This window comes from Trachypithecus francoisi, unplaced genomic scaffold, assembly GCF_009764315.1.
Source record: "Trachypithecus francoisi isolate TF-2019V2 unplaced genomic scaffold, Tfra_2.0 Lachesis_group17, whole genome shotgun sequence".
In the NCBI taxonomy this organism is placed as follows: Eukaryota; Metazoa; Chordata; class Mammalia; order Primates; family Cercopithecidae; genus Trachypithecus; species Trachypithecus francoisi.
Window position 1 is genome coordinate 6,363,496 of NW_022681462.1, and position 20,531 is coordinate 6,384,026.

Genomic DNA, 20,531 nt, shown 5'->3' on the forward strand with positions numbered 1-20,531 from the left:
GGGGTGGAAACGTGGCCGCCTTTATACTTAGACCACTTGAGGGCTGAAGCTTAAGGAGTTTCCTTCTAAATCCTTTCAAGCTCCAAATCCTGTGGGCAACATGTCCTCATATGCAAAATCTGCTGTAGAGCTGTCACCAGAAATTTTGCTTTGCAATCTCCCAATATAGTTCTCTTTCTCTAAATCAGGGTTTCTCAACCTCAGCTATAGTGACATTTTGGGCTAGATAATCCTTTCTTTGTGAGGGAACTGTCCTGTGCATTTAAAGATATTTGGCAACATCCTTGGCCTCTACCCAGTAAATGCCAGTAGAAACTGCATAGTTTTGACAAGTAAAAATGTCTGCAGGCATTTTTGCCAAATGTTTTCTCTTGGGGGCCAAATCACCCCCACCCCTGTTGAGAACTGACACTCTCAATAATAAACATGTGGACGTAAATTGACAAGTCATAAAATATGTTGACAAGCAAAGCAAAAACATTCATGATAAGGACAGCAAATGCTGATAGAGCACTTACGTGGGCCAGACACTGTTTTAAGAGCTCTTTCCATGTAAATTTCCAAACCCATAGAGTGACTGTACCATTTTACCATTATTATTTACACTTTATAGATGAGGAAACTAAGGCATGGAAAGGTCATATAGCTTGTCCAAAGTCATGCAGCTCATAAGTGTCAGATCAAGAATTTAAACTCAGGCACTGCAATCCTGGAGTCTACGATTTGAACTCACTGTGTTTCTCTTTCAACAACAATTTGTTGGAATAGGTATCTATATGCCATTGCATGCAATATCACCTAAAGTTAATGTTTATTAAGTGAATAAATGAATGACTATACATCCAGGGAATTACTTATTATTTTAAATCAGCATTGAATAGATTCTTTAGTTAATTTAAATGAAAAATGCACTTTTCTTTGGATATAACCAACTAAATATTAGCATTAGAGTAAGGCAAGAGGATCTTAGCATTTCTAAGCCTATGCACAAGAATCTCTTGGAAAGGGTTTGCCAAGGTGACCTTTAAAGTCTCTTCCAATCAGAGCTTCTATTTATATGCTAGGACAGTTTTACAATATGTGAGAATGAAGATTGGCCAAACTGAACAAAATATTATTTCCCTGATTAGATTAAGCAAAGCATCTGCCTTGCCCTGTAATAATTGAAAACTGAATTTATCCTCCCCCTGAAACTAGGCATACACACTGATGAGGTATTAAGCATTGTATGATAGTTTAATCAAGTTCAGGAGTTATAAAAAATTAAGCATCTTTCAGTAACAGAAAACCACTTTAGCTGATCAATCTTCAGGCTTCCATAGTTGGCCTTCTATAGTGAATGAGAGGGCTGGGCTCTCAAATTTGTTATAAGTGCATTACATCTGATTTATATCAAAGTGAGAAACTATTTTATGTAACACTACAATATTACTCTATTGAATGTGATTTTTAGTCAATTGGAAATATTTATATAGTGCATATATATTTTTATATATATACATACATATGTACATATATGTATATGTTCAATAAGAAACCCAGTATATTTGTTTTCTATTTTTCTGGTGTGCAAACAAAACTTTTTTTAAGAAGAATTTTCATTGAATTAAAAAATTTCCTTGAGCTCATTACTAATGAAAACATTTTAAAGGATTTCTCTAGCAGCTTTATTTTTTAGGTAATTTTCCCTATTGCAGAGATCACACATCAAATTCTGAGTGATCATCATTTTGTGATTCATGTATTTTAGATAACATGTAATATTGGACATTTCTTAGTGTTTTTTATTATTTCTATGAGGAACAGTAACACTTAATTCATGCAAATTTGAGAAAAGAAACATGACTGTAAAAAAGTTAAATGGTCTCTTTTTTGCAAAATTGGTTTTTGTTTCCTTCATTTCCATATATAACTCATTGTGAGCAATAAGGGAAAGATAAACTATAGTGCCTTAGAGAACCTTGTGCATCTTTAAATAAATAGATGAGAACTCTTTGTTATTAGAATGATCATAGTTTGAAGAGAAAATGTTGCAGATGTTGTTGAAAACTTCATGTTGATTTCGTGTTTAAGTACAGAGAATTTTATACCCTGTTGAAGTTTGAAGAACTAACCAGAATCTGATCCCGAAAGTCCTGAGGACTAAAGGCTCTGATTCATGCTAAACCCATGCAAATGCCCATATGTGATTTCATTTGCCCATCTTTATGCCTTTCAAAGTCAGCAAGGTAAAAGTCTTCAAGTCAGGCTGACTTCTCCTTCTTCTTAGCTTAAAACATAGGTCACTTTATACTTTCTTTATTACTGAGGTTTCCAACAAATAGTTCTTGGGGACTTTTTCTATTCATTGTTCAAGAGGAACATTTATGTGTGTCTGAAGTTTGCTGAGATGCCTGGTGAGTCAGAAGTACAGTTTGGATTTCCCTCTTTTTCTTCCTTTCAGTACTTGATTTTCACTTTTCCCTCCTCCTCACAATTTTCATTTTCTGAAAAACTCTACACTATTACCTCTATAGAAGTTTCCAGAGTTTTCAAGGAATAAAAACTATTGACTATAGTACAGTTATAGTGAAACTTAAAAAGACTCAGTGATTCGTAATTCTTCATATTCTTTTATGATTTCTTTGAGTACTTACCACAGAGTAAGTAATCTACAATTTACTTCCCACACAATGGGAGTGTTAAGGTCATTCAGGAATTCTTTTTCACAAGCTTGGAAGTTTAGAAAACTACAGAAAACAAAACTAAGCAAAACAGAATTCTTCAGAAAATAGGAAGTGACAGTCTTAACACTGTTTGGAATTGTTCTTCTAATTAGTGACCGGAATCTGAGTTCCACCATTTTGAGCTCCAAAGTTGCCAGAAACAAGTTTAATGACTGAATTACTGAAGGCTTCTTATGTTTTATGAATCTGTCTTCAGAAAACACCATGATTGGCAATTGTAGGCCTGGTGAAACACCAAGCCTTCATTAGTCTATAAATACCATTTTGATGTAGTTTATTTGAAAGTCAAAGATGATGGCTAGCCCAGAACACATTTTTCTATATACCTACATTAAAAAAAAATATATGCCGACATGGGAAGAAAGTTAATTAATCCTGGTTCTAAAAGAGTACTTTTTCCTTTAAAATGGTTATATCGTCAGTTTATTCTTCCACAAAGATCTGGACCCTGTTTATTGTCCCCATTATGAGATTAATAATACTATAAAATACATATTTAATATGTTTTAAAGGAACATTTTACAATACTTAAAGTATAGCTATTGTTTTATGTAATATCTACTTTCTGAAAGTTGGAAATGATTGTGAATTCTCGACATAGTAGCTAAATGGTGCTCTTGCCAGCTGGCTTCCAAGTGGACATAGATCCTACCTTAGATTTCATGGGTATGATGATAAGCTTTGTTACAATGGAGAGGCATTGGGATTTAGCCTTGCTATACATTAAGAAAGAATGAAAGTAGAATTCCTATATGTTTTACTCAGTTGTTAAATCCAAAAAGGATAAGATCTGAGAGGTGCATGTTATGGAAATAATCAAATTCAGATACTAGATCTCCTTATTTGTAAAAATAACTATAAAATTTGCATTACTCATTAATGATCATCTGAGAAATAGAACTATGCAGATTGGGGTGGGAGGTGAGTATTAAGCTGTGAACCATATTATAAATTTTTGGAGATAATTCTTTTGATGATGGAAACAAATAAGATGCTACACATGGAATAATTATCAAAAGAGCAATGTTCAAGTTAATGTTGCTATGATGAAATTAACATTATGACCCAAGTGCAAATATATAATTGCCTCTGTTATATGTGAGAAATAGAGTATGTGTGACTTATTTGATAGGTAACTGGTGCCAATTTAATAGGTTCAGAAAACAGTTTTGTGAGTACCAACTACTGGTCATTATTTCTACTCTTTCTTACTTCACTTAAGACCATTGTGCATTTTCTTTCTTCAACCTCCAAAAGTTAGAGAAGAGTGAAAATTGGACCAGTACTATTCAGATATAGAGCACTAACTTCAAAAAAAAAAATGAATTGATGAGAACTAAAATTTTATGTCCTTATTTTCAGTCTTCTAAAGTCAACCTCAACATTTAGGCACAAGAATTTTGGGACCATTTTGTGGATTTTAATTTTAATAATTTAAATTATTAAAATTATTTTCTTATTCCATGGGACATAATATTCTTAGTTATAGGTCTTAGTGAAAGTTGGCAGGAGAGGAAATCATGTTCCAATAAGTTCATTTTGTTTCTGATCATTTTAATAGGATTCTATAGTTTGGTGATGGAAAAAGCTAAAATTAAGGACCTTTTTCTTTTCATTTCAATTATGTGATGTCTCTAGTTCTAATAAATACAAAAAAATTTTAGTTAACTTATTAATAGAAAGTTTGATAATCATGTAGATTTTCTATGTAAAATATTTATTTTACTGCAGTGATGACCTCTTAGCTGATTACATACTCTTCAATATGCAAAAATTTTGTTAAAAATTTGGTGCAGTTTCAATTTTCTGAGTATTATTGAATATGTATACCCAAATTGCACTTCTTAACAAAAGGGCATAGTGCTGCCAATTGTATTTCAAATAACTTTTGTTAAGTTCTGAAGTTATGTAGTTTATTTCTATATAATATCCAGGTAAAACATATTATTATTTTATGCTGGTAAAACCCATAAAATAAAGTTGTTTAAGTAGCTTCAAGTTTTTTCTGTAATTTTGACTTTATCATCTACTTTTTGATAGAATTGATAATGTAGTTATATGTTTACCAGAAACTTAAATCAGGATTAGGTCTAATATATAGGACTTTAGATTGTTTTTATTTTTATTTTTTCCCTAGCTACAGGTGCATGTTACAGCTTGCCATTGTGGTCATTGTGGTTCATCTCATTAAGCTTCATGTTCTATCTGCTTTCTTGAGACTTGGGAAACAGTATTTTTCTGAGTGATTGTACCATATTGTTCCAAATATAAGGCCAGCCAGAATAGAAGGCAACCTCCAACTAGAAACAGCTCAAATATGGAGAAAGGCTGGGGGCCCAGAGCCCGGCGGGTCTTGCAGTGGTGGCAAGGGTGCCGAGGAATAGGACGATGCCTGCCCACTCTCCCGGTGAGTGAAGATGAGTCAGCTGGATGCATTTGCTTGTGCATAACCAGATGACTTCTGTTGCTAGAGAAAAAGTTATACTGGGGGGTAGAAAACAAGTTCATACACATGAAAGAAAGTTGTATGTCTAAGTCTGGGGAGGGAGGATGGGAGTAGAATTTTTCACCTCCTAAACGATTTTCTTGTTTTTCCCCCCGACATATGGGGGTGAAAGTGGAGCAACCTCATGCAGGAGAGAAGAACAAAGGTACCCTGGACATTTCATGATAAAAGGAGTTTAGGTCAGTGGTCTTGAAAATCATATGCCTCTAGACAAGCTCAGAAAAGTACTCCTTTGCCCTTTAAAATTGTCTACTGACAGAGGTGATGCATGCACTGTGTGTTCATGTGTAGCTTGAAAACAAGCCACTCAATCTGGAAGTCACATTTCCAGTTTTAGTAAGATTTTTCTCTTTTTAAATTCCCTGTTTGGCTCAGTAGCATATATTTTTAAATAGTTCTGTGAAATTATATTAGTCAACTGAGAGTATATGTAAATTGAACCCTCATAATTCTCCAAATATTAGTCTGATTCCACTAAGTGCATAGAAAACTAACCTTTTATTTTATAGTACTAAATGAGATACAATAGAATGAGGTGCTTCATTCTGTTATTGCAATCTAGAACATTATTTAACATCTGTTGGAACTAAACTTCACCAGGCACTTGGTTACCTTTATGGCTTCACAAAAACAAAATAAAATATAAGCCTTGATCTTTCTGGTTGATTTGTAGTCCATGGCTCCCAAAGCTAGTTTGAAGTATAACTTTCATCCCTAAATGATGAATTCCCCCCCTCCCCGTATACTCTAGGCAAGATACTATTGTAGCCCCCGCCCTTTTTTTAAGGAAACTACTTTCATTTAAAAAAATGTGTGATTTTGAATAGATATGGCCACAACAGGACTTTGTTTACGTTTAAACAATGGAAAATGGCTCAGATGATTTGGTTTAAGGATGTTGTTTACATTGATTTTTAGAAGTTCTATTAAACCCAAATGTCCTGAACGATAGAGACCCATGCATGTTATTATTGATATGCTTATCTTTTTACCAGGTCTGGAAAGAGAACCTTTGAAGCAGAAAGGCTGGGCAGAAAAGGATTTGAAAGTAAAATCAGGAAGGAGGTAGCTCAGAGTGGGAAGGTTTATCGCCTTCTAAATTAGAGGAAATATGACTTTTAAGTCAGAGGAAATATGGCACTGCAATGGTGGGTCCTAAACAAGAGGTTTGAAGTGAATTCTGTGTAACCTGAGAAATCTTTGGGAATCATTCATAAGAGTGGTACCAGGAGGAAAAGAGAAGAGTATAGGACCAGCATTACTCAGGAAAGAGGAGCTTCCTTTTATAACTCCTTAGTTTTGGAACCATTTGATTTCAAAGAATCCAAAGTACAGAGGAAGAAGATGTCCAAAATGTAAGGGTGGGTGAAGGGTGTGTCCCTTAACCATCTTTAAACTTCAGATAATTTCCCTTCCATTAGATGTATTAGGCATTATTGTGTATGATTTGATCTGGGTTACAAATATAGGAAAATAAATTTTATAATTTCTTTTCCCACAGGGGATTGGGGCTGTTCTAATTGACAATCTTGTTTCATCACCTGCTGTACATTTTAGTTTTAGTAGCAATGGAGGACAGAAGCAGAAGAAACCACCTAAGTGCCGTATTCTACTGCTTCCTCTCCTTGTTGACTAGTCAGGCTGGGGGCAGGATCTGACTGGATTGTAGAACTCTTTGAGCAGGGAAAAGAATGTGGCCTCAGTAGGCTAGTGAGCTGGCAGGGGGAGCCTTTGAGGACATAGGAGAAATGACAGCAAGAAAGAAAGAGAGAAAGTCTTCCAAATTGCAAAAATAATAATCTGCAATAATAATAATAACACTAAGTTAGTAATAATAAGCTTTCCCTGTAAAGCATGGTTTACATGTAATCCATACCTATAATTGCTGGGTGCAGATTTCTCCTCTTGTCTCTAAAATGTACAGCATAAAAATTCTCTTGGCTGAGCATAATTGCTCACGCCTGTAATCCTAGCACTTTGGGAGTCTGAGGCAGGAGGATCACTTGAGGTCAGGAGTTCAAGACCAACCTGGGCAACATAATGAGACCCTGTCTCTGTGAAAAAGATAAAATGTCACTAGGCATAATGGCACATGCCTGTAGTCCCAGATACTCAGGAGGCTGAGGTAGGAGGATTGCTTAAGTCCAGGAGTTGAAGGCTGCAGTGAACAATGATCGTGCCACTGTACTCCAGCCTGGGTGATGGAGAGATTCTGCAAATTAATATTCCAAACTACCATTGTCTCTCTCTTTATGAATTCTCATGATACACCTTCAGTGACTCCTCTTCAGGGTATTAGATTGATAGAATCATCTTGAGTGGAGCAATTACTAATCAATTAGACATGAAAAATTCTGTAAATAGGTTGATAGGCAGAAATTAAAATCTCAGGTTCCCTAATAGTGTAATGATCTATCTATGTAAAAATAGATTTGGAAAATTCCCATGTGACTGCTTTTTCTAGAAGAGTAGATAACTGATACTCTCTTTCTTTTGCTGATCCATTAGTCTTCCCCCAAGCACCCTTTAGAAAAAGTACAGATCCTTAGGGGAAATTTCCAGTTCTTGTACAGAAGAATGTGGCCTGCACATGTCAAATTAATCATGTATAGGTTCTAGTTTCTCACCAATTAAGTTGAAGAACCACTAAACTAAAAATAGGTAATTTATATCTATTATGTTTTTCATCTTTAAAAAAAGACCAGAAAAGGACAATTTTCAGTTTTTAAAGAAAATATTGAATTTGGATAAATCTTTTTTGAAAATGCTTTATTATAGGTCTTTCCCTCAAAAAAAGGTTTTATGAGAGACACAGTTTCTCCAACACAAGAGTGTGATGTGTCTGCATATTCTGAGACATACGGAATATGGCATTTGGCTTGCTGAGTGAGCGTGTTTAACTCAGCTATGGAGTAACTCATGAATTTCCTACTCTTGAGTATCTTTGAGTTTCAAAAATCATTCTTGAAATATGTTTAAGGGCCATTCCTTGGGGGTGGGGCATTTCAGAGATGGCATCTGGAAATGTATTGAGGTGGCTCTTCATTATGTTTTCTTGCTGGTCAATCAGCAAGTGTGTTCCAATGAACAGATCGATAGCATTGTAGAATAGGTTAGGAAAAAGTAACAAAATGGCTAATTCTCATTTGGTAGTGAAATTGAATATTGAATGACATCTTTGCAGTTATAAACGACTTTTGTTTTAATAACAAAGTTGTTGATTTTCTACTAAGGGTTCTTTTAGGTTGTCATCAGGGGCTGATGGGAGTAACAGTTCACCCAACTCTGCAGCTAGCTTCAGTGGACATGCCACACCTTCCCAGCAGCCTGAACCTGTGGTACATTCTCTTAAGGTAACCAATCGTATGCAACCATTTATCCAGAGCTTCAGTTGTGTTGTGGCTTGTTCGCTGTAGTCTAGTAGTCCTCACAGTCTTGCTTGAACCATAGATATTTTATTTTTTGACTCCTTATGGTGTAACTTTTTAAATCTTAATTTTTGAAGTGTGATTTTAATTGTTCTAAAGTGACAATGAGTTTGAGTACTTATGGTTGAATCTCTAGTTTTATCATTTTGTTTTGAGTAATGTGATTCATATCTATCGGCATCGAAGTTGAAGTCTGTGCATGTATATCCATATTTGTAAAAAACTGTGATAGGTATTTTATGTGCAATGTTTGTAGCATGGATGTCTTCAAATACAGGGAGTTAATAGTTGGTCAGAATATGGAAGGATGCCACATTATTCTTTCTTGATGCAATTGAAGTACATTATACAACTTAAATAAAATAATGAAATAAATACAAACTTAGTCTTTCCTCTTCTAAGTAGAAATTAGGTTCTCCAACTCCAGTTAATGCCCCGTTATAGAATAATAGAAAATAGATATATGGTCTTATACATAAAGCTACTTTACTTTTGTGTCTGTCTTCAAGTTTTGCAGTGATTTCACAAAAATTTGCCTAAAATTTGTCATCTATTTTCTTTACCAATAATGAGCTTTCCAATAAGTAAAATTAATGAAAAATCAGGACCATAAGTACAACAATAGTCAATATAATAATATAAACAATATAATAATATAAACAATAAACAATATAAATATTTACCTATCTCAGAAGAAACTAACGCAGGCAATAAAAATCATCTTAAAATTGAGACGGTTTCTTGAAATTTTATCAGTTTTAGAGTATGAAAAACTGTCTAACAAATCTGTCTATAATTTCTAACATGTAGCTTTGATCAAACCTTTCTGACCCATAAAACAGGTAGAGTGCTTCCATTCTGCTTTTACCACATGAGTTTCACAACTCTTCTTAAAATTGTTTCAATTTCAAAATGATTTATCATCAGCCTGAAGATGCACTCCTCTTTTGGAGTGAGCCGCACTTTCTGTGGCATGCACAAAACAAATACATAGATGAGAACTTCACAATGTTTATTTCATTTTGAGATGATTAAGTTTTAGCAGAAGATTTTGCTCCCTCAGGATATTTTGCTTTAGCTTATACAAAATGAATTTGCTTTTCCGAAACATATACTGATGATTGATGAGCGAAGGTAGGGCAACCATGCTAGTGGCCACTGACAACGCACTTGGCATTTTCTGTCTTTGTTGGGATGATTCACAAAGTGAGCAACTGAGAGGAATTCCTGGGAAGGCACAGCCAGTGTGAGGGGGCACGGCTTTGCCTCTGGTGGGTGTTGGTTTATGGACTGTTGAATATCTTGTTCTCTGTGGCAGCACTTGGATGAACTTTAGCATGAATCAGGCACTAGCTGTCTGAAAAGCCTTTTAGAAGTAGAAAATGGACCAGAGATTGGCTTCTATCTTGTAGTGTTATAGCATCTGCACACACTCCAACAGCAGCAACTTGTCCTCCTATTCAAACTGTTTGAAAGCCATTTCAGCCTGTTGCCTTATTAAATGGCAATTGTTATTTGAATCAGAGCAGCATAGTGGGTCACACTGAAATCTTTTCCAGATTTCTCAATGCAGCTGTTAGTGTGGCCTAAAAGGAAGGGGAGGGCAAGGAAGAGCTCCTCAATTTTCTCTGAATTTAGTTCTAATTTGCACAATTTTATCTCTGGGAGGCTGAGGCGGGTGGATCATGAGGTTGGGAGTTCGAGACCAGCCTGGCCAACATAGTGAAACCCTGTCTCTACTAAAAATACAAAAAATTAGCCCGGCGTGGTGGTGGGCGCCTGTAATCCCAGCTACTTGGGATGCTGAGGCAGGAGAATTGCTTGAATCTGGGAGGCAGAGGTTGCAGTGAGCCAAGATTGTGCCACTGCACTCCAGCCTGAGTGACAGTGCGAGACTCCTTCTCAAACAAACAAAATATATACATATATATAAAGAGAGAGATGTATATTTATGTATATATTTTGAGAGATACATATTTAGAGATATATTTTCAGAGATATATATTTATATATATTTTGATATATATTTACATATATATTTGATATATGTATTCATATATTTTGATATATATATTTATCTCCCTCTCTTGATATATATATCTCAACCAAGTGTCGTTGGTTGGCAGATGAGTGATACTGAGCAACTAAAACATCTTTATTAGAAAACTGGGGCCCTTGAATATCAAATGTGTTTGCTTCCATGAGTTAACTGTGTTAGGACACAGAAATATATACAAACATCATTTTTGGGAAATGCATCTTAAAAAGATTTCAATATAAGAAAAAGAAATTGTGGCCACTTGACATGTTTTGTTTTTGAGAGCCAGCTGTCTAGAGCTGATTTATTTCATGAGATATGTCTGTTCTGAAAAGAATAATTAGTACAGTGGCTCAGTTTCTCACTTTCTGATAGATTTTATGGAAAATGCTAGGCTTTATAAAATCTGTGGTCATGGTTTGTGGGGAAATGTAAATCACTGTAAGAAATTAGTACATTTGTAATAACACTGTATTTTTCTTGTTTTAAAATTTATGATAACTATTAATTGGAACTTTACTTCATTTAGTAAAAATTAACTGATTTGAAGTACACTTCTCTGAGGTGCATTACAAATCAAATTTGTAGGTAAATGAGCTTGCTCAAGGAGCTCTTTACGTTTTCTATGAATATTCACCGAGAACAGTCAGTGATTTTCTCTAAATATGTAAAGAAGGTAAATTAACTGTAATCTGAGGTATCAGGGCTCAGAAGTGGCATTTTTATAATAATAATGGCTAGAAGTTTCAAATTAATGAGAGTAGTTTGTGATTAGATTAATTATTACAGGATTGAACTCTATTTAGATTCAGATAGTGTCTGTGAACTTGACCTGAAGGTCCCACTTCATGCTTAAGTCATTTAGTTTGGCTCACTTGGTGTAAATTCTCAGGTAGCACCTTTAGATTTGACCATCAGCATTGACCATGATGACAGTAGAATCAAGTAGCTTAGCAGTGTTGCAGTTGGTGTGGATTCTGTGGGAAATTCTAGGAAGAGCATTAGTTTTTTGCATTACTTCAGCACTTTGATTTATAAACTGATATAGATAAAAACAACACAGAAAGCCAAAGTTGTTTTCTCCTTTTGTAGTATAAAAAGTACCCACAAGAAAACTTTAGACATTTTTAAAGGAATATTATTTTCGACCTATTTAGGACTAATTTAGAGAAGTAGAAACATAGGACTCTAAAATTGTTTAAAAGGCATTTTATTCCAAGACATTTTGCTTTCATGAAAAATATTTAAAGTGTTGTTCAAATATTTTCACTATAAGGAGCCAGTACTTCTCTTTGATACTATCAAAGAGCCACCTCCACATGCCTTTTCTCAGGCACTGGGAACATGTCCAGGCAAGAACTGCGAGGTCAGTAGTTCTTATGTGCATATTCCTGGGTTTTGACCAGTTTCACCTGTCGCTATCATCTTTTATGCAGGCCATGTCTACATATCATTTGGACCATTTGGCACATAGTTAATTATATTGGTCATCGTTACAGTGGAGCAAGAGTTATTGACTATATCCAAATGGTTGACACAGTGAGGTTATCTTAATGACCAAAGTAAATGCATATACTTATTTTAGACATTAATGAATTCCATTGATTATTAGTGATGCAATGGATTGCTTTTAATGGCCATTTGAAAATCAAATAGAATAATTTCAAACAGATTTCAGAACAATCAGCTATTTAAAAAATATGTTGCCATATACTAATCCACTCTGATATGCAGACATGGAGAAAACTAAAGGTTTTACAAAGTGGAGCTCCTTGATGGTTTTATCATAACTAACAAGTTTTTTCCATGTGAAATTTGCTTTTCTTTTTCAACAAATCCAGGTCTTGGATGTTCAGGAAACTATAGATCGTCAACAGGGTAAAGAGTATGAACATGACCTTAGTGAGACAGAAAAAGCTATAGTCAGAGAAATGTGCAATGTAAGTTTAATGTGCTTTATTGTGTATTCTGTGTTGAAAGCCACATCGTAGCTTAGCTATTGTTTTATGAATATTTTTAAAATGCTAACCAAATGCCTTTACATTTTTATATGAAAATAAAACAAATTTCCCTTGTTTTTATATTCAGTATATTTTATTATAGTTTTATTAACACAATCATGTTACAAAATATTCAATTTAGAGATGATCAGCCAATTCTGTATTCCAGAAGACTCTACAAACATTTCTAAATACTAAATGTACTGTCTAAAATATGTTTCTAATTTTGATAAAAATAAATGGGTTTCTATTTTATCCTTTAAGAAGTTTGTTAAAGATCAGTGTTTAAAAACCTATGATAAAGAAAATACAGCCACCTTTAGATTTACTTGTAACGATTCTTGGAAAAAATTGCCACCTTACTAGGTAATTTTGCTTAGGTCTTCATATATCATATATGTGTGTTTCATGTCATGCAAAGTATTATCTTTAGCTTTCAGTTGTTGACCCAAACTCAGAATATAGTAAGGTAAGAAAGACAGATAAGAACCTAAAAGATAGTTAGGCCAGGCACAGTGGCTGTCACCTAGAATCCCAGCACTTTGGGAGGCTGAAAAGGGAAAAATGCTTTAGCCCAGGAGTTTGAGGCTGCAATGAGCTATGGTCATACCACTCCACTCCAGCCTGGGCAATAGAATGAGACCCTGTCTCAGAAAAGAAAAAAGAGGATAGACAAATAGAAATCTATCCATGAAGTCAGAGACCACAGGAAAAAAAAAAAGATGTTATTTTCATGATGCATATTCAATGCAATCATTAATATGGCTTGGATTTTACTATTAATCCCTGACTAAATTTTAATTTTTTGAGTAATATACATGGGATGTATCATTTAATCAATAATATAATTTGTGAAGTTTTAAATAGCTAAATGGAATATTGTAGAGGAAGCAAGAAATCATGGTTAAGCACTGATCATGTTAAACACTGATTTTAATTGGCTTTACATTATGCTTTTATCCTCATATTCTTTTCTCTATCCTATCAGGATGTGAAATTGCTTAGAAATACCCTTCAGCTTTAAATCTGTTAGGACCAGATTTTCTCAGACACTTACTCATCTACCTCCTCGAGATGTTTCTGGAATCCAGTAAATGTTACATAAGTTCCCTGGGCATTTTTTATGTGCTAGAATGAGATTTGTAGTCTCTTGCTTGCCTGTGTTGTGGCCGATTTTTCTCTTCCAACTCTTCCTACGTTATTTGTTTTTCTTTCCTGCATATCTATTGTCTGTTTTCAAAAGGTCACTAGTTCTAGATGTCATCTTTCCTAAATGCACCACCATTCACCTTCTATAGCTTTTCAACCTGTGCTTAAGATTTTCAGTTTGAATATCCCCCGCAGATAAATATTAAAAAGTGAGCCACATACGTAGGAATGCCTGTTGCTTCTCATCTATTGACTATGGAATGAGAGGGAAAGTTCAGACAATAGGAACTGTGAACTAGAAGGGGCCATAGAAGTCATTCTCCAGTGTTTGTCCAAAGAATAGTATATGGACCTCCTTCATAATTCAGATCTCTGAGTTTAACATCAGACCTCAGGCGATTCAGATATGAACCCCTGGGTAAGAACCCAAACACTCTAATTCTATGTTTGAAGAAACTAAGATCCAGAAATTAAGTTACTTGCTCAAACTATTTTCTAATGAATAGTGAAGTCAGGAGTACACCAAGATTTCCTTTGAGGACCTTTCCTGAGGAACGAAAAGTGAAAGGCACGTATCTTACAGAGGGGGCCATCTCCACGGTGCTTAATGCCAGAATTTCTGCAAAAAATTCCAGGATAGTTTCTTTCCCTTTCCTTTCCTTCCTTTCAATTTCTGGACATTAGAAAATTCGTATCTTGGTCTCAATAGAGACCCATTACTGGATTGGATTTTGATTTGTTTTATGTTGGTCTTTTTGTTTGCCTGCATTTTCAAAAATGAATTGAAAGGCACCATACAGTATTATTTTTATTTTTTACTATATGAGATACTTTCAGAAAGCCAGAAGCTTGCCCTCCTTGTTTACCTTTAAAAGTTCTCTAGGAGTATGTTTTCTGTCTACATTTGTCTTTGATCCCCAGAATTTGAGGAAAAAATGCAAACAAACCCAAATCTGATTCTTAAGCAATTTTATATATTTGGAAACAATCAAAAAATTTTATTGTCACCATTATTAATTATGTGATCAAAAACACATAGTAAATGCCACAGAATAAAGAAAAATGCAGATTGTAAAGCAGTTGCATAGATAAATTGTGAAACTAGTGAAAATTATGAAGGCTTGGTTTCTAGTAGAGAAATTATATACCTTTATAATAATGTCACAGAAAAATAAAGCTTTCTCATAATATGAGATGAGTTATAAGACTCCGATAGAATTTGGGACAATAGAAGTTTTCCTGTTGTTTCTAGTATTGCTCCTAGAGATAAGATGTTGTTGACATCTACACAGCAAAAAGATTATTATTCATATTACCTTATGTGGGTTAGTATGTAGTTGGCTATTTTCTTCCCAAACTGTGCTACAGAAATTAATATACTGCCCCCTAAGAAATAGTAAATCTGTCTTTTTGTAGTAGTTGTTTTATTTTAGGTTTGTCTGTTTGGCTCTTGTAAATTCCCTGAGGACAATTGAAATACTTGATTGGTCATCTCAGTCAGTCTCAAACACACACCTGTTATGCCTTTTTTAGTTAATAAGTCACTACTCCCGTGTCAACCTTAGTATTGTCGGTTTATTTCAAAGTTCTGCCTTTTTTTTTGAGACGGAGTCTCGCTCTGTCGCCCAGGCTGGAGTGCAGTGACTGGATCTCGGCTCACTGCAAGCTCCGCCTCCCGGGTTCACACCATTCTCCTGCCTCAGCCTCCCTAGTAGCTGGGACTACAGGCGCCCAGCACCCCGCCCAGCTAGTTTTTTGTATTTTTTTAGTACAGACGGGGTTTCACCGTGTTAGCCAGGATGGTCTCGATCTCCTGCCTCGTGATCTGCCCGTGTCGGCCTCCCAAAGTGCTGGGATTCCAGGCTTGAGCCACCGCACCCGGCCGGTTCTGCCTTCTTTAAGTTTCCTTTCACCACATAGTTATATCTGGGGTAAGCTCATTGCATTCTACATTTCAGTATTTGAAGAGGAGTTGCACTTTTGAGTTGTAATAATCATCTGGTGCTGGTGTCTGTTATCCTTGTAAGGTCCTTAAGTCTACCCTTTGCTTCTTTTTTTTGTTTGTTTGTTTTTTTTTTTTGAGGCGGAGTCTCACTCTGTTGCCCGGACTGGAGTGCAGTGGCCGGATCTCAGCTCACTGCAAGCTCCGCCTCCCGGTTTACGCCATTCTCCTGCCTCAGCCTCCCGAGTAGCTGGGACTACAGGCGCCCGCCACCTCGCCCGGCTAGTTGTTTTTTTGTATTTTTAGTAGAGACGGGGTTTCACCGTGTTAGCCAGGATGGTCTCGATCTCCTGACCTCGTGATCCGCCCATCTCGGCCTCCCAAAGTGCTGGGATTACAGGCTTGAGCCACCGCACCCGTACTACCCTCTGCTTCTAAACCACACATTCAAAGCATTCTGGATAGATGTAATTGTATTTAAGGGCTAGAAAAGGAAAGTCCGTAGCATCCTTTGGTTCCTTGATTCAGTGTTTGTCTCTTGTCAATTTATTAAGAAATGAGACTTTCCTAACTCTCTTGTGTATAGCTTGAGCCATCCATTGCTATATATTAATAATTCCTTTCCAGATATTTAAGAACCCTAACTTCAGCTCCTTTTGCGTACAACAGGATATTTATGCCATGTATTGGTATATGCTGAGACATTGAGATTAATAGTTTCTTTGGCTTGGAAATGAAGATAAACAGAACCCTATATTGTGTATTACTATTAATGATATTGGGTTTCCCTGTAGTATCCACTTCTATTTAAAAGCAGAAACAAAAGCAAACAAAAGAAACAGTTGTGAATAATTAATGAACAAACTAGTTTTATGTTCATGTTAGAGTATTGTAAAGTTTTGTGCAATCAATCAATCTGATCATAATCCTTTGCGTGAAATAGTCTGGGAGGGTATGGCTGTTATTGTGCATGTGCACATACATGCATGTGCATGTGTGTGTATTCCAATCAATGTTAGTGTATTGATACATTATTAGCAAATTCAGTAGCTTTACATTTATGCTTACATTATTCTTGATCACACCTTTTGTCTCTCTATGTGGCCCAGCTTCTAACATATTGTAATTGTATCTCTTTCAGTGATTTTGAATTTATTCTTATCATCTTCCTACATTTGGATGCTTTCTGTTTTGGAAATCCGAGACATCATATTGCTTGGTAGCTAAGATTTGTGACAACTGATGACCCCACTCTGTAGAAAAAGCCAGAGAAATTTACTAGTGGCCCTAAGACTACCACCTCAGGACTTAAATAGCTCAATAACAAAAGCTCCTTCATTTTCCTCAGCGCATTAAACACTGATATCCTTTGTTATGGCTGTATAATATAGGAAGCAGGATGATCTTGCTAAGGTGTTCTTAATTCTGGCTACACATTATAATTACTTTTAGAGCTTTTGGACAACAAAAGCACAGTTGTCCATGCCTCACTGCTCCCAGTGAGATCAGAATCTTCGAGGATGGGGATTACTGTTTAAGAGCTCCTCAAGCGCTTAGTGTGCAGTCAGAGTTGGGGACCACTTAATGTAACTACAGTAAGTTAATATATCATTTTAAAATTTTGACCCTGGTTATTAACAAGGTTTAGTAGTCCCAACTACTAAGTAGTTCTTGTGTTTTAAGAAGCTTGTCATCACATTTTATTTTGTATTTGAACTCATTCATGTGGATATTTTGTCTCTTGTCTTTACTTCATCTTTGGTCCTCTCTTAATTTACCCTTAAGAAACGCAAATCTCCTTGTGGAAGAGGAAAAGTAAGATACTCACTCCTTCTTCTTTTTTTTTTAAGGTTGTGTGGAGGAAACTTGGAGATGCTGCAGGTTCGTGTCCTGGAATTAGGCAACATTTGTCAGGAAACCAGTACAAAGGACCAATGTGAGATGCGCTCTTTTTCAAACAGGAGATCACCACTGCCAGAAAGAGATAGAAGACAAGAAGAAGAAAAAGGAAACAGTGGGTTTCCACAAACCTGGACTCATGGAATAACATGGAGTGATTGTACATTGCACATATCTCCCCTCTAAAACCTGTAGTACAACTTCTCCCGTCAAGCTAATATTCTGTGTCTCTCACCTCAATGTCCACAACAGTCAATCTTAAACAAGGTAGCTTTGAAAATCTCAAAAAGAGTAGCTTTGAAAATCACCATTTTGGTACCAGTGTTTTCATTAGAACTAAGTGTTTTTAATTCCCCAGATATAATATCGTAATTGGGAAATCTGCATAGTTTTAAGAGTCCAGTGGAGCCTCAGTGTTCTGAATAGAGTTGACTCCTTGCACATAATGGTGGGAGTTTTCTACCATGTCATATTGAAGATATGAAGAGGTATTTTCCAGCTTCCCAAGTTTGAGAGTTGGCATCTACCTCTTATACTTCAGTCAACCAACAAACTACTAATTCCGGATTCATAATTAGTTTGGATGCAAGAGAAGATTAAGTTTTTGGAGCTTGGTGTTGACTTCTGAGGTGCTAAAAAATACCACGTAAATTCTCCCTACCAGCTAGAAGGGTAGTAAGACTTTGTAGAGTGCTTATAAGAGAGTACCATTGGGCCGGGCGCGGTGGCTCAAACCTGTAATCCCAGCACTTTGGGAGGCCGAGACGGGCGGATCACGAGGTCAGGAGATCGAGACCATCCTGACTAACACGGTGAAACCCCGTCTCTACTAAAAACACAAAAACTAGCCGGGCGAGGTGGCGGGCGCCTGTAGTCCCAGCTACTCGGGAGGCTGAGGCAGGAGAATGGCGTAAACCCGGGAGGCGGAGCTTGCAGTGAGCTGAGATCCGGCCACTGCACTCCAGTCCGGGCGACAGAGCGAGACTCCGCCTCAAAAAAAAAAAGAGAGTACCATTGACTTCAATTGATCAATAGAAATACATCTTTTTCTTTTCGTCTTAATAAGTTTTTCATAAAGACACATCTTGGGGCATACAAGCCTTCATATTCATTCAGTGGATCCATTGATGTTCATATTAACAATTTCAACTAAAAACTAGCAAACATAATTTTTCTAAGTGTTTCGAGCTGTGAGATGTCAATTTCTATAATTTAGTTTCTAGACATGCTGTATATTTAATAAACTTTATGTAAAACTTTAAAATATTGCACTGCATTTATGAGAAAAGCTTTCTTTGCCTACTGCAGCAATCTAACATTTTATGAAACTGACGCATGTCCTTCATTATTGAGGCTAAAAGCTCTTGTTCAGATTGCCTGAGGTTTGAAAAAGAGGTGTGCTAGCTTTGCTTAGTTTATTTCTTATTTTTGGTATACATATACATATATATAATATTAGAATGTGTGTACTGGAAATGCTATGATAGGTATTTTGTGTTTATCCAAATGCAATGATAGTTTCTTGTATGAATGTGCAAGAGGCCTGTGACCGAATGCTACGTTTTTATGGTAGTTTAAGATTATAAAAGTAGAAATGCAACAATTCCCAGTTTTGGGATAGGTTCTACATTTCTGAGATTTGATTCATAGCAGATATTCTCTGTTGTTGTTTTAGATGGGCTCATTACACAATGAGTTAATTGTCACTAGTAGGAGACTGTGAAGGAATTTTGTTATACTTTCGAAAATGTTACTGTGATGAAAAATCATCCCTCTATTTTCAGAAAATATTTATGAATTAATTTACTATAGAATTATCTCTCTAATTATCATAATTGGGTAACGATTTAAGCTTCCCTTTAAAAATGTTATATTTTAAAATGTTATTACTCTATAAAAGAAAATTGCTTGCTATATTTACACCTTCTTTCCTAGGAAAGCTTTCATCCTTAAATTGTTGTATTCCTACACTCTGAAGACATTTAAAATAAGCTTTTGTGCCTGCAGCAGAGACTGCAGAAGCTAATACAAGGGACACTGGTCTTTTGACAAAATAAAGTTGTGTAAATTTTGATACTGTATTAAAACTATTTTTTTAAAGTTCTGCATAAAATTGAGTATTAAGTATATGTGTTCATCTTAGCAATGGTAATAAATTATTTAATCTCACAGTGTTTTTGTCTTCTTCAAAATGTCTTTCCTAAATTAAGTCCATTTGTAATAGTCATTACATGTCCTAATGCTCTTGTATGATGGTAGTAATAATAGTAATACAGATGATTCATTATCTTAAACATAAACCAAAGGCATGTTTTAAAATATGCTCATAATGAGGGATTAAATATTCAGATATTCCTCAACTTGCAGCATTCTCCATTATAATGGAGTTAAAGCTTTCAAATGATATTTTAAAATATTTAAAAATGTTTCTGTTATAAAGTCCTCTTAGTCTTTTAATTTATATAGATTAAAATTAAACTTCATTATTATCTACTTATTTTTAAAACATTAGTAATCAGAAGGAAATATTTTGGAGGGGAAGTACCAAATAAATGGAAAACTTGGCCTCTTTAAGAAACTTATACATTATTGGGAAAGGCATAATAGATACATGTGACTAAGAGATCAATAGGAAAACACACACACACACATGTGCTCAGAGAACACACATACTTCTTGGATGTCACTAATAAGATTGTGGAATAAGACTTTCTACACTTAGTATTAGCCTCAACTTTAAATGACAGAGAAGATGGATAACTAAGTGTCTGAATCTTGCTATTGCCTAATACCTTTATCAATCAAAATGAGTGGCACCATTCTCTTATGTGACCAAGTTATTA

General features: G+C 35.5%; 1 protein-coding gene across 4 annotated transcripts in view; it reads left to right on the top strand.

Annotated features, from left to right (window-relative positions):
* CCDC85A (coiled-coil domain containing 85A) overlaps nucleotides 1-18,395 on the top strand; it is a 208,321-nt gene extending 189,926 nt beyond the window's left edge. For 2 of the 4 annotated variants that reach the window (XM_033239104.1, XM_033239105.1), the window contains one exon: nucleotides 17,640-18,395. In XM_033239104.1, coding sequence (XP_033094995.1) covers nucleotides 17,640-17,729 — 90 coding nt within the window. In that variant the 3' untranslated portion in view covers nucleotides 17,730-18,395. Of the gene's footprint in view, nucleotides 1-4,998; nucleotides 5,134-8,465; nucleotides 8,586-12,539; nucleotides 12,639-17,639 lie in introns of all 4 variants that reach the window. The other 2 variants (XM_033239106.1, XM_033239107.1) reach the window with 2 other exon arrangements.
* The last annotated feature ends 2,136 nt before the right edge of the window (nucleotides 18,396-20,531 follow it).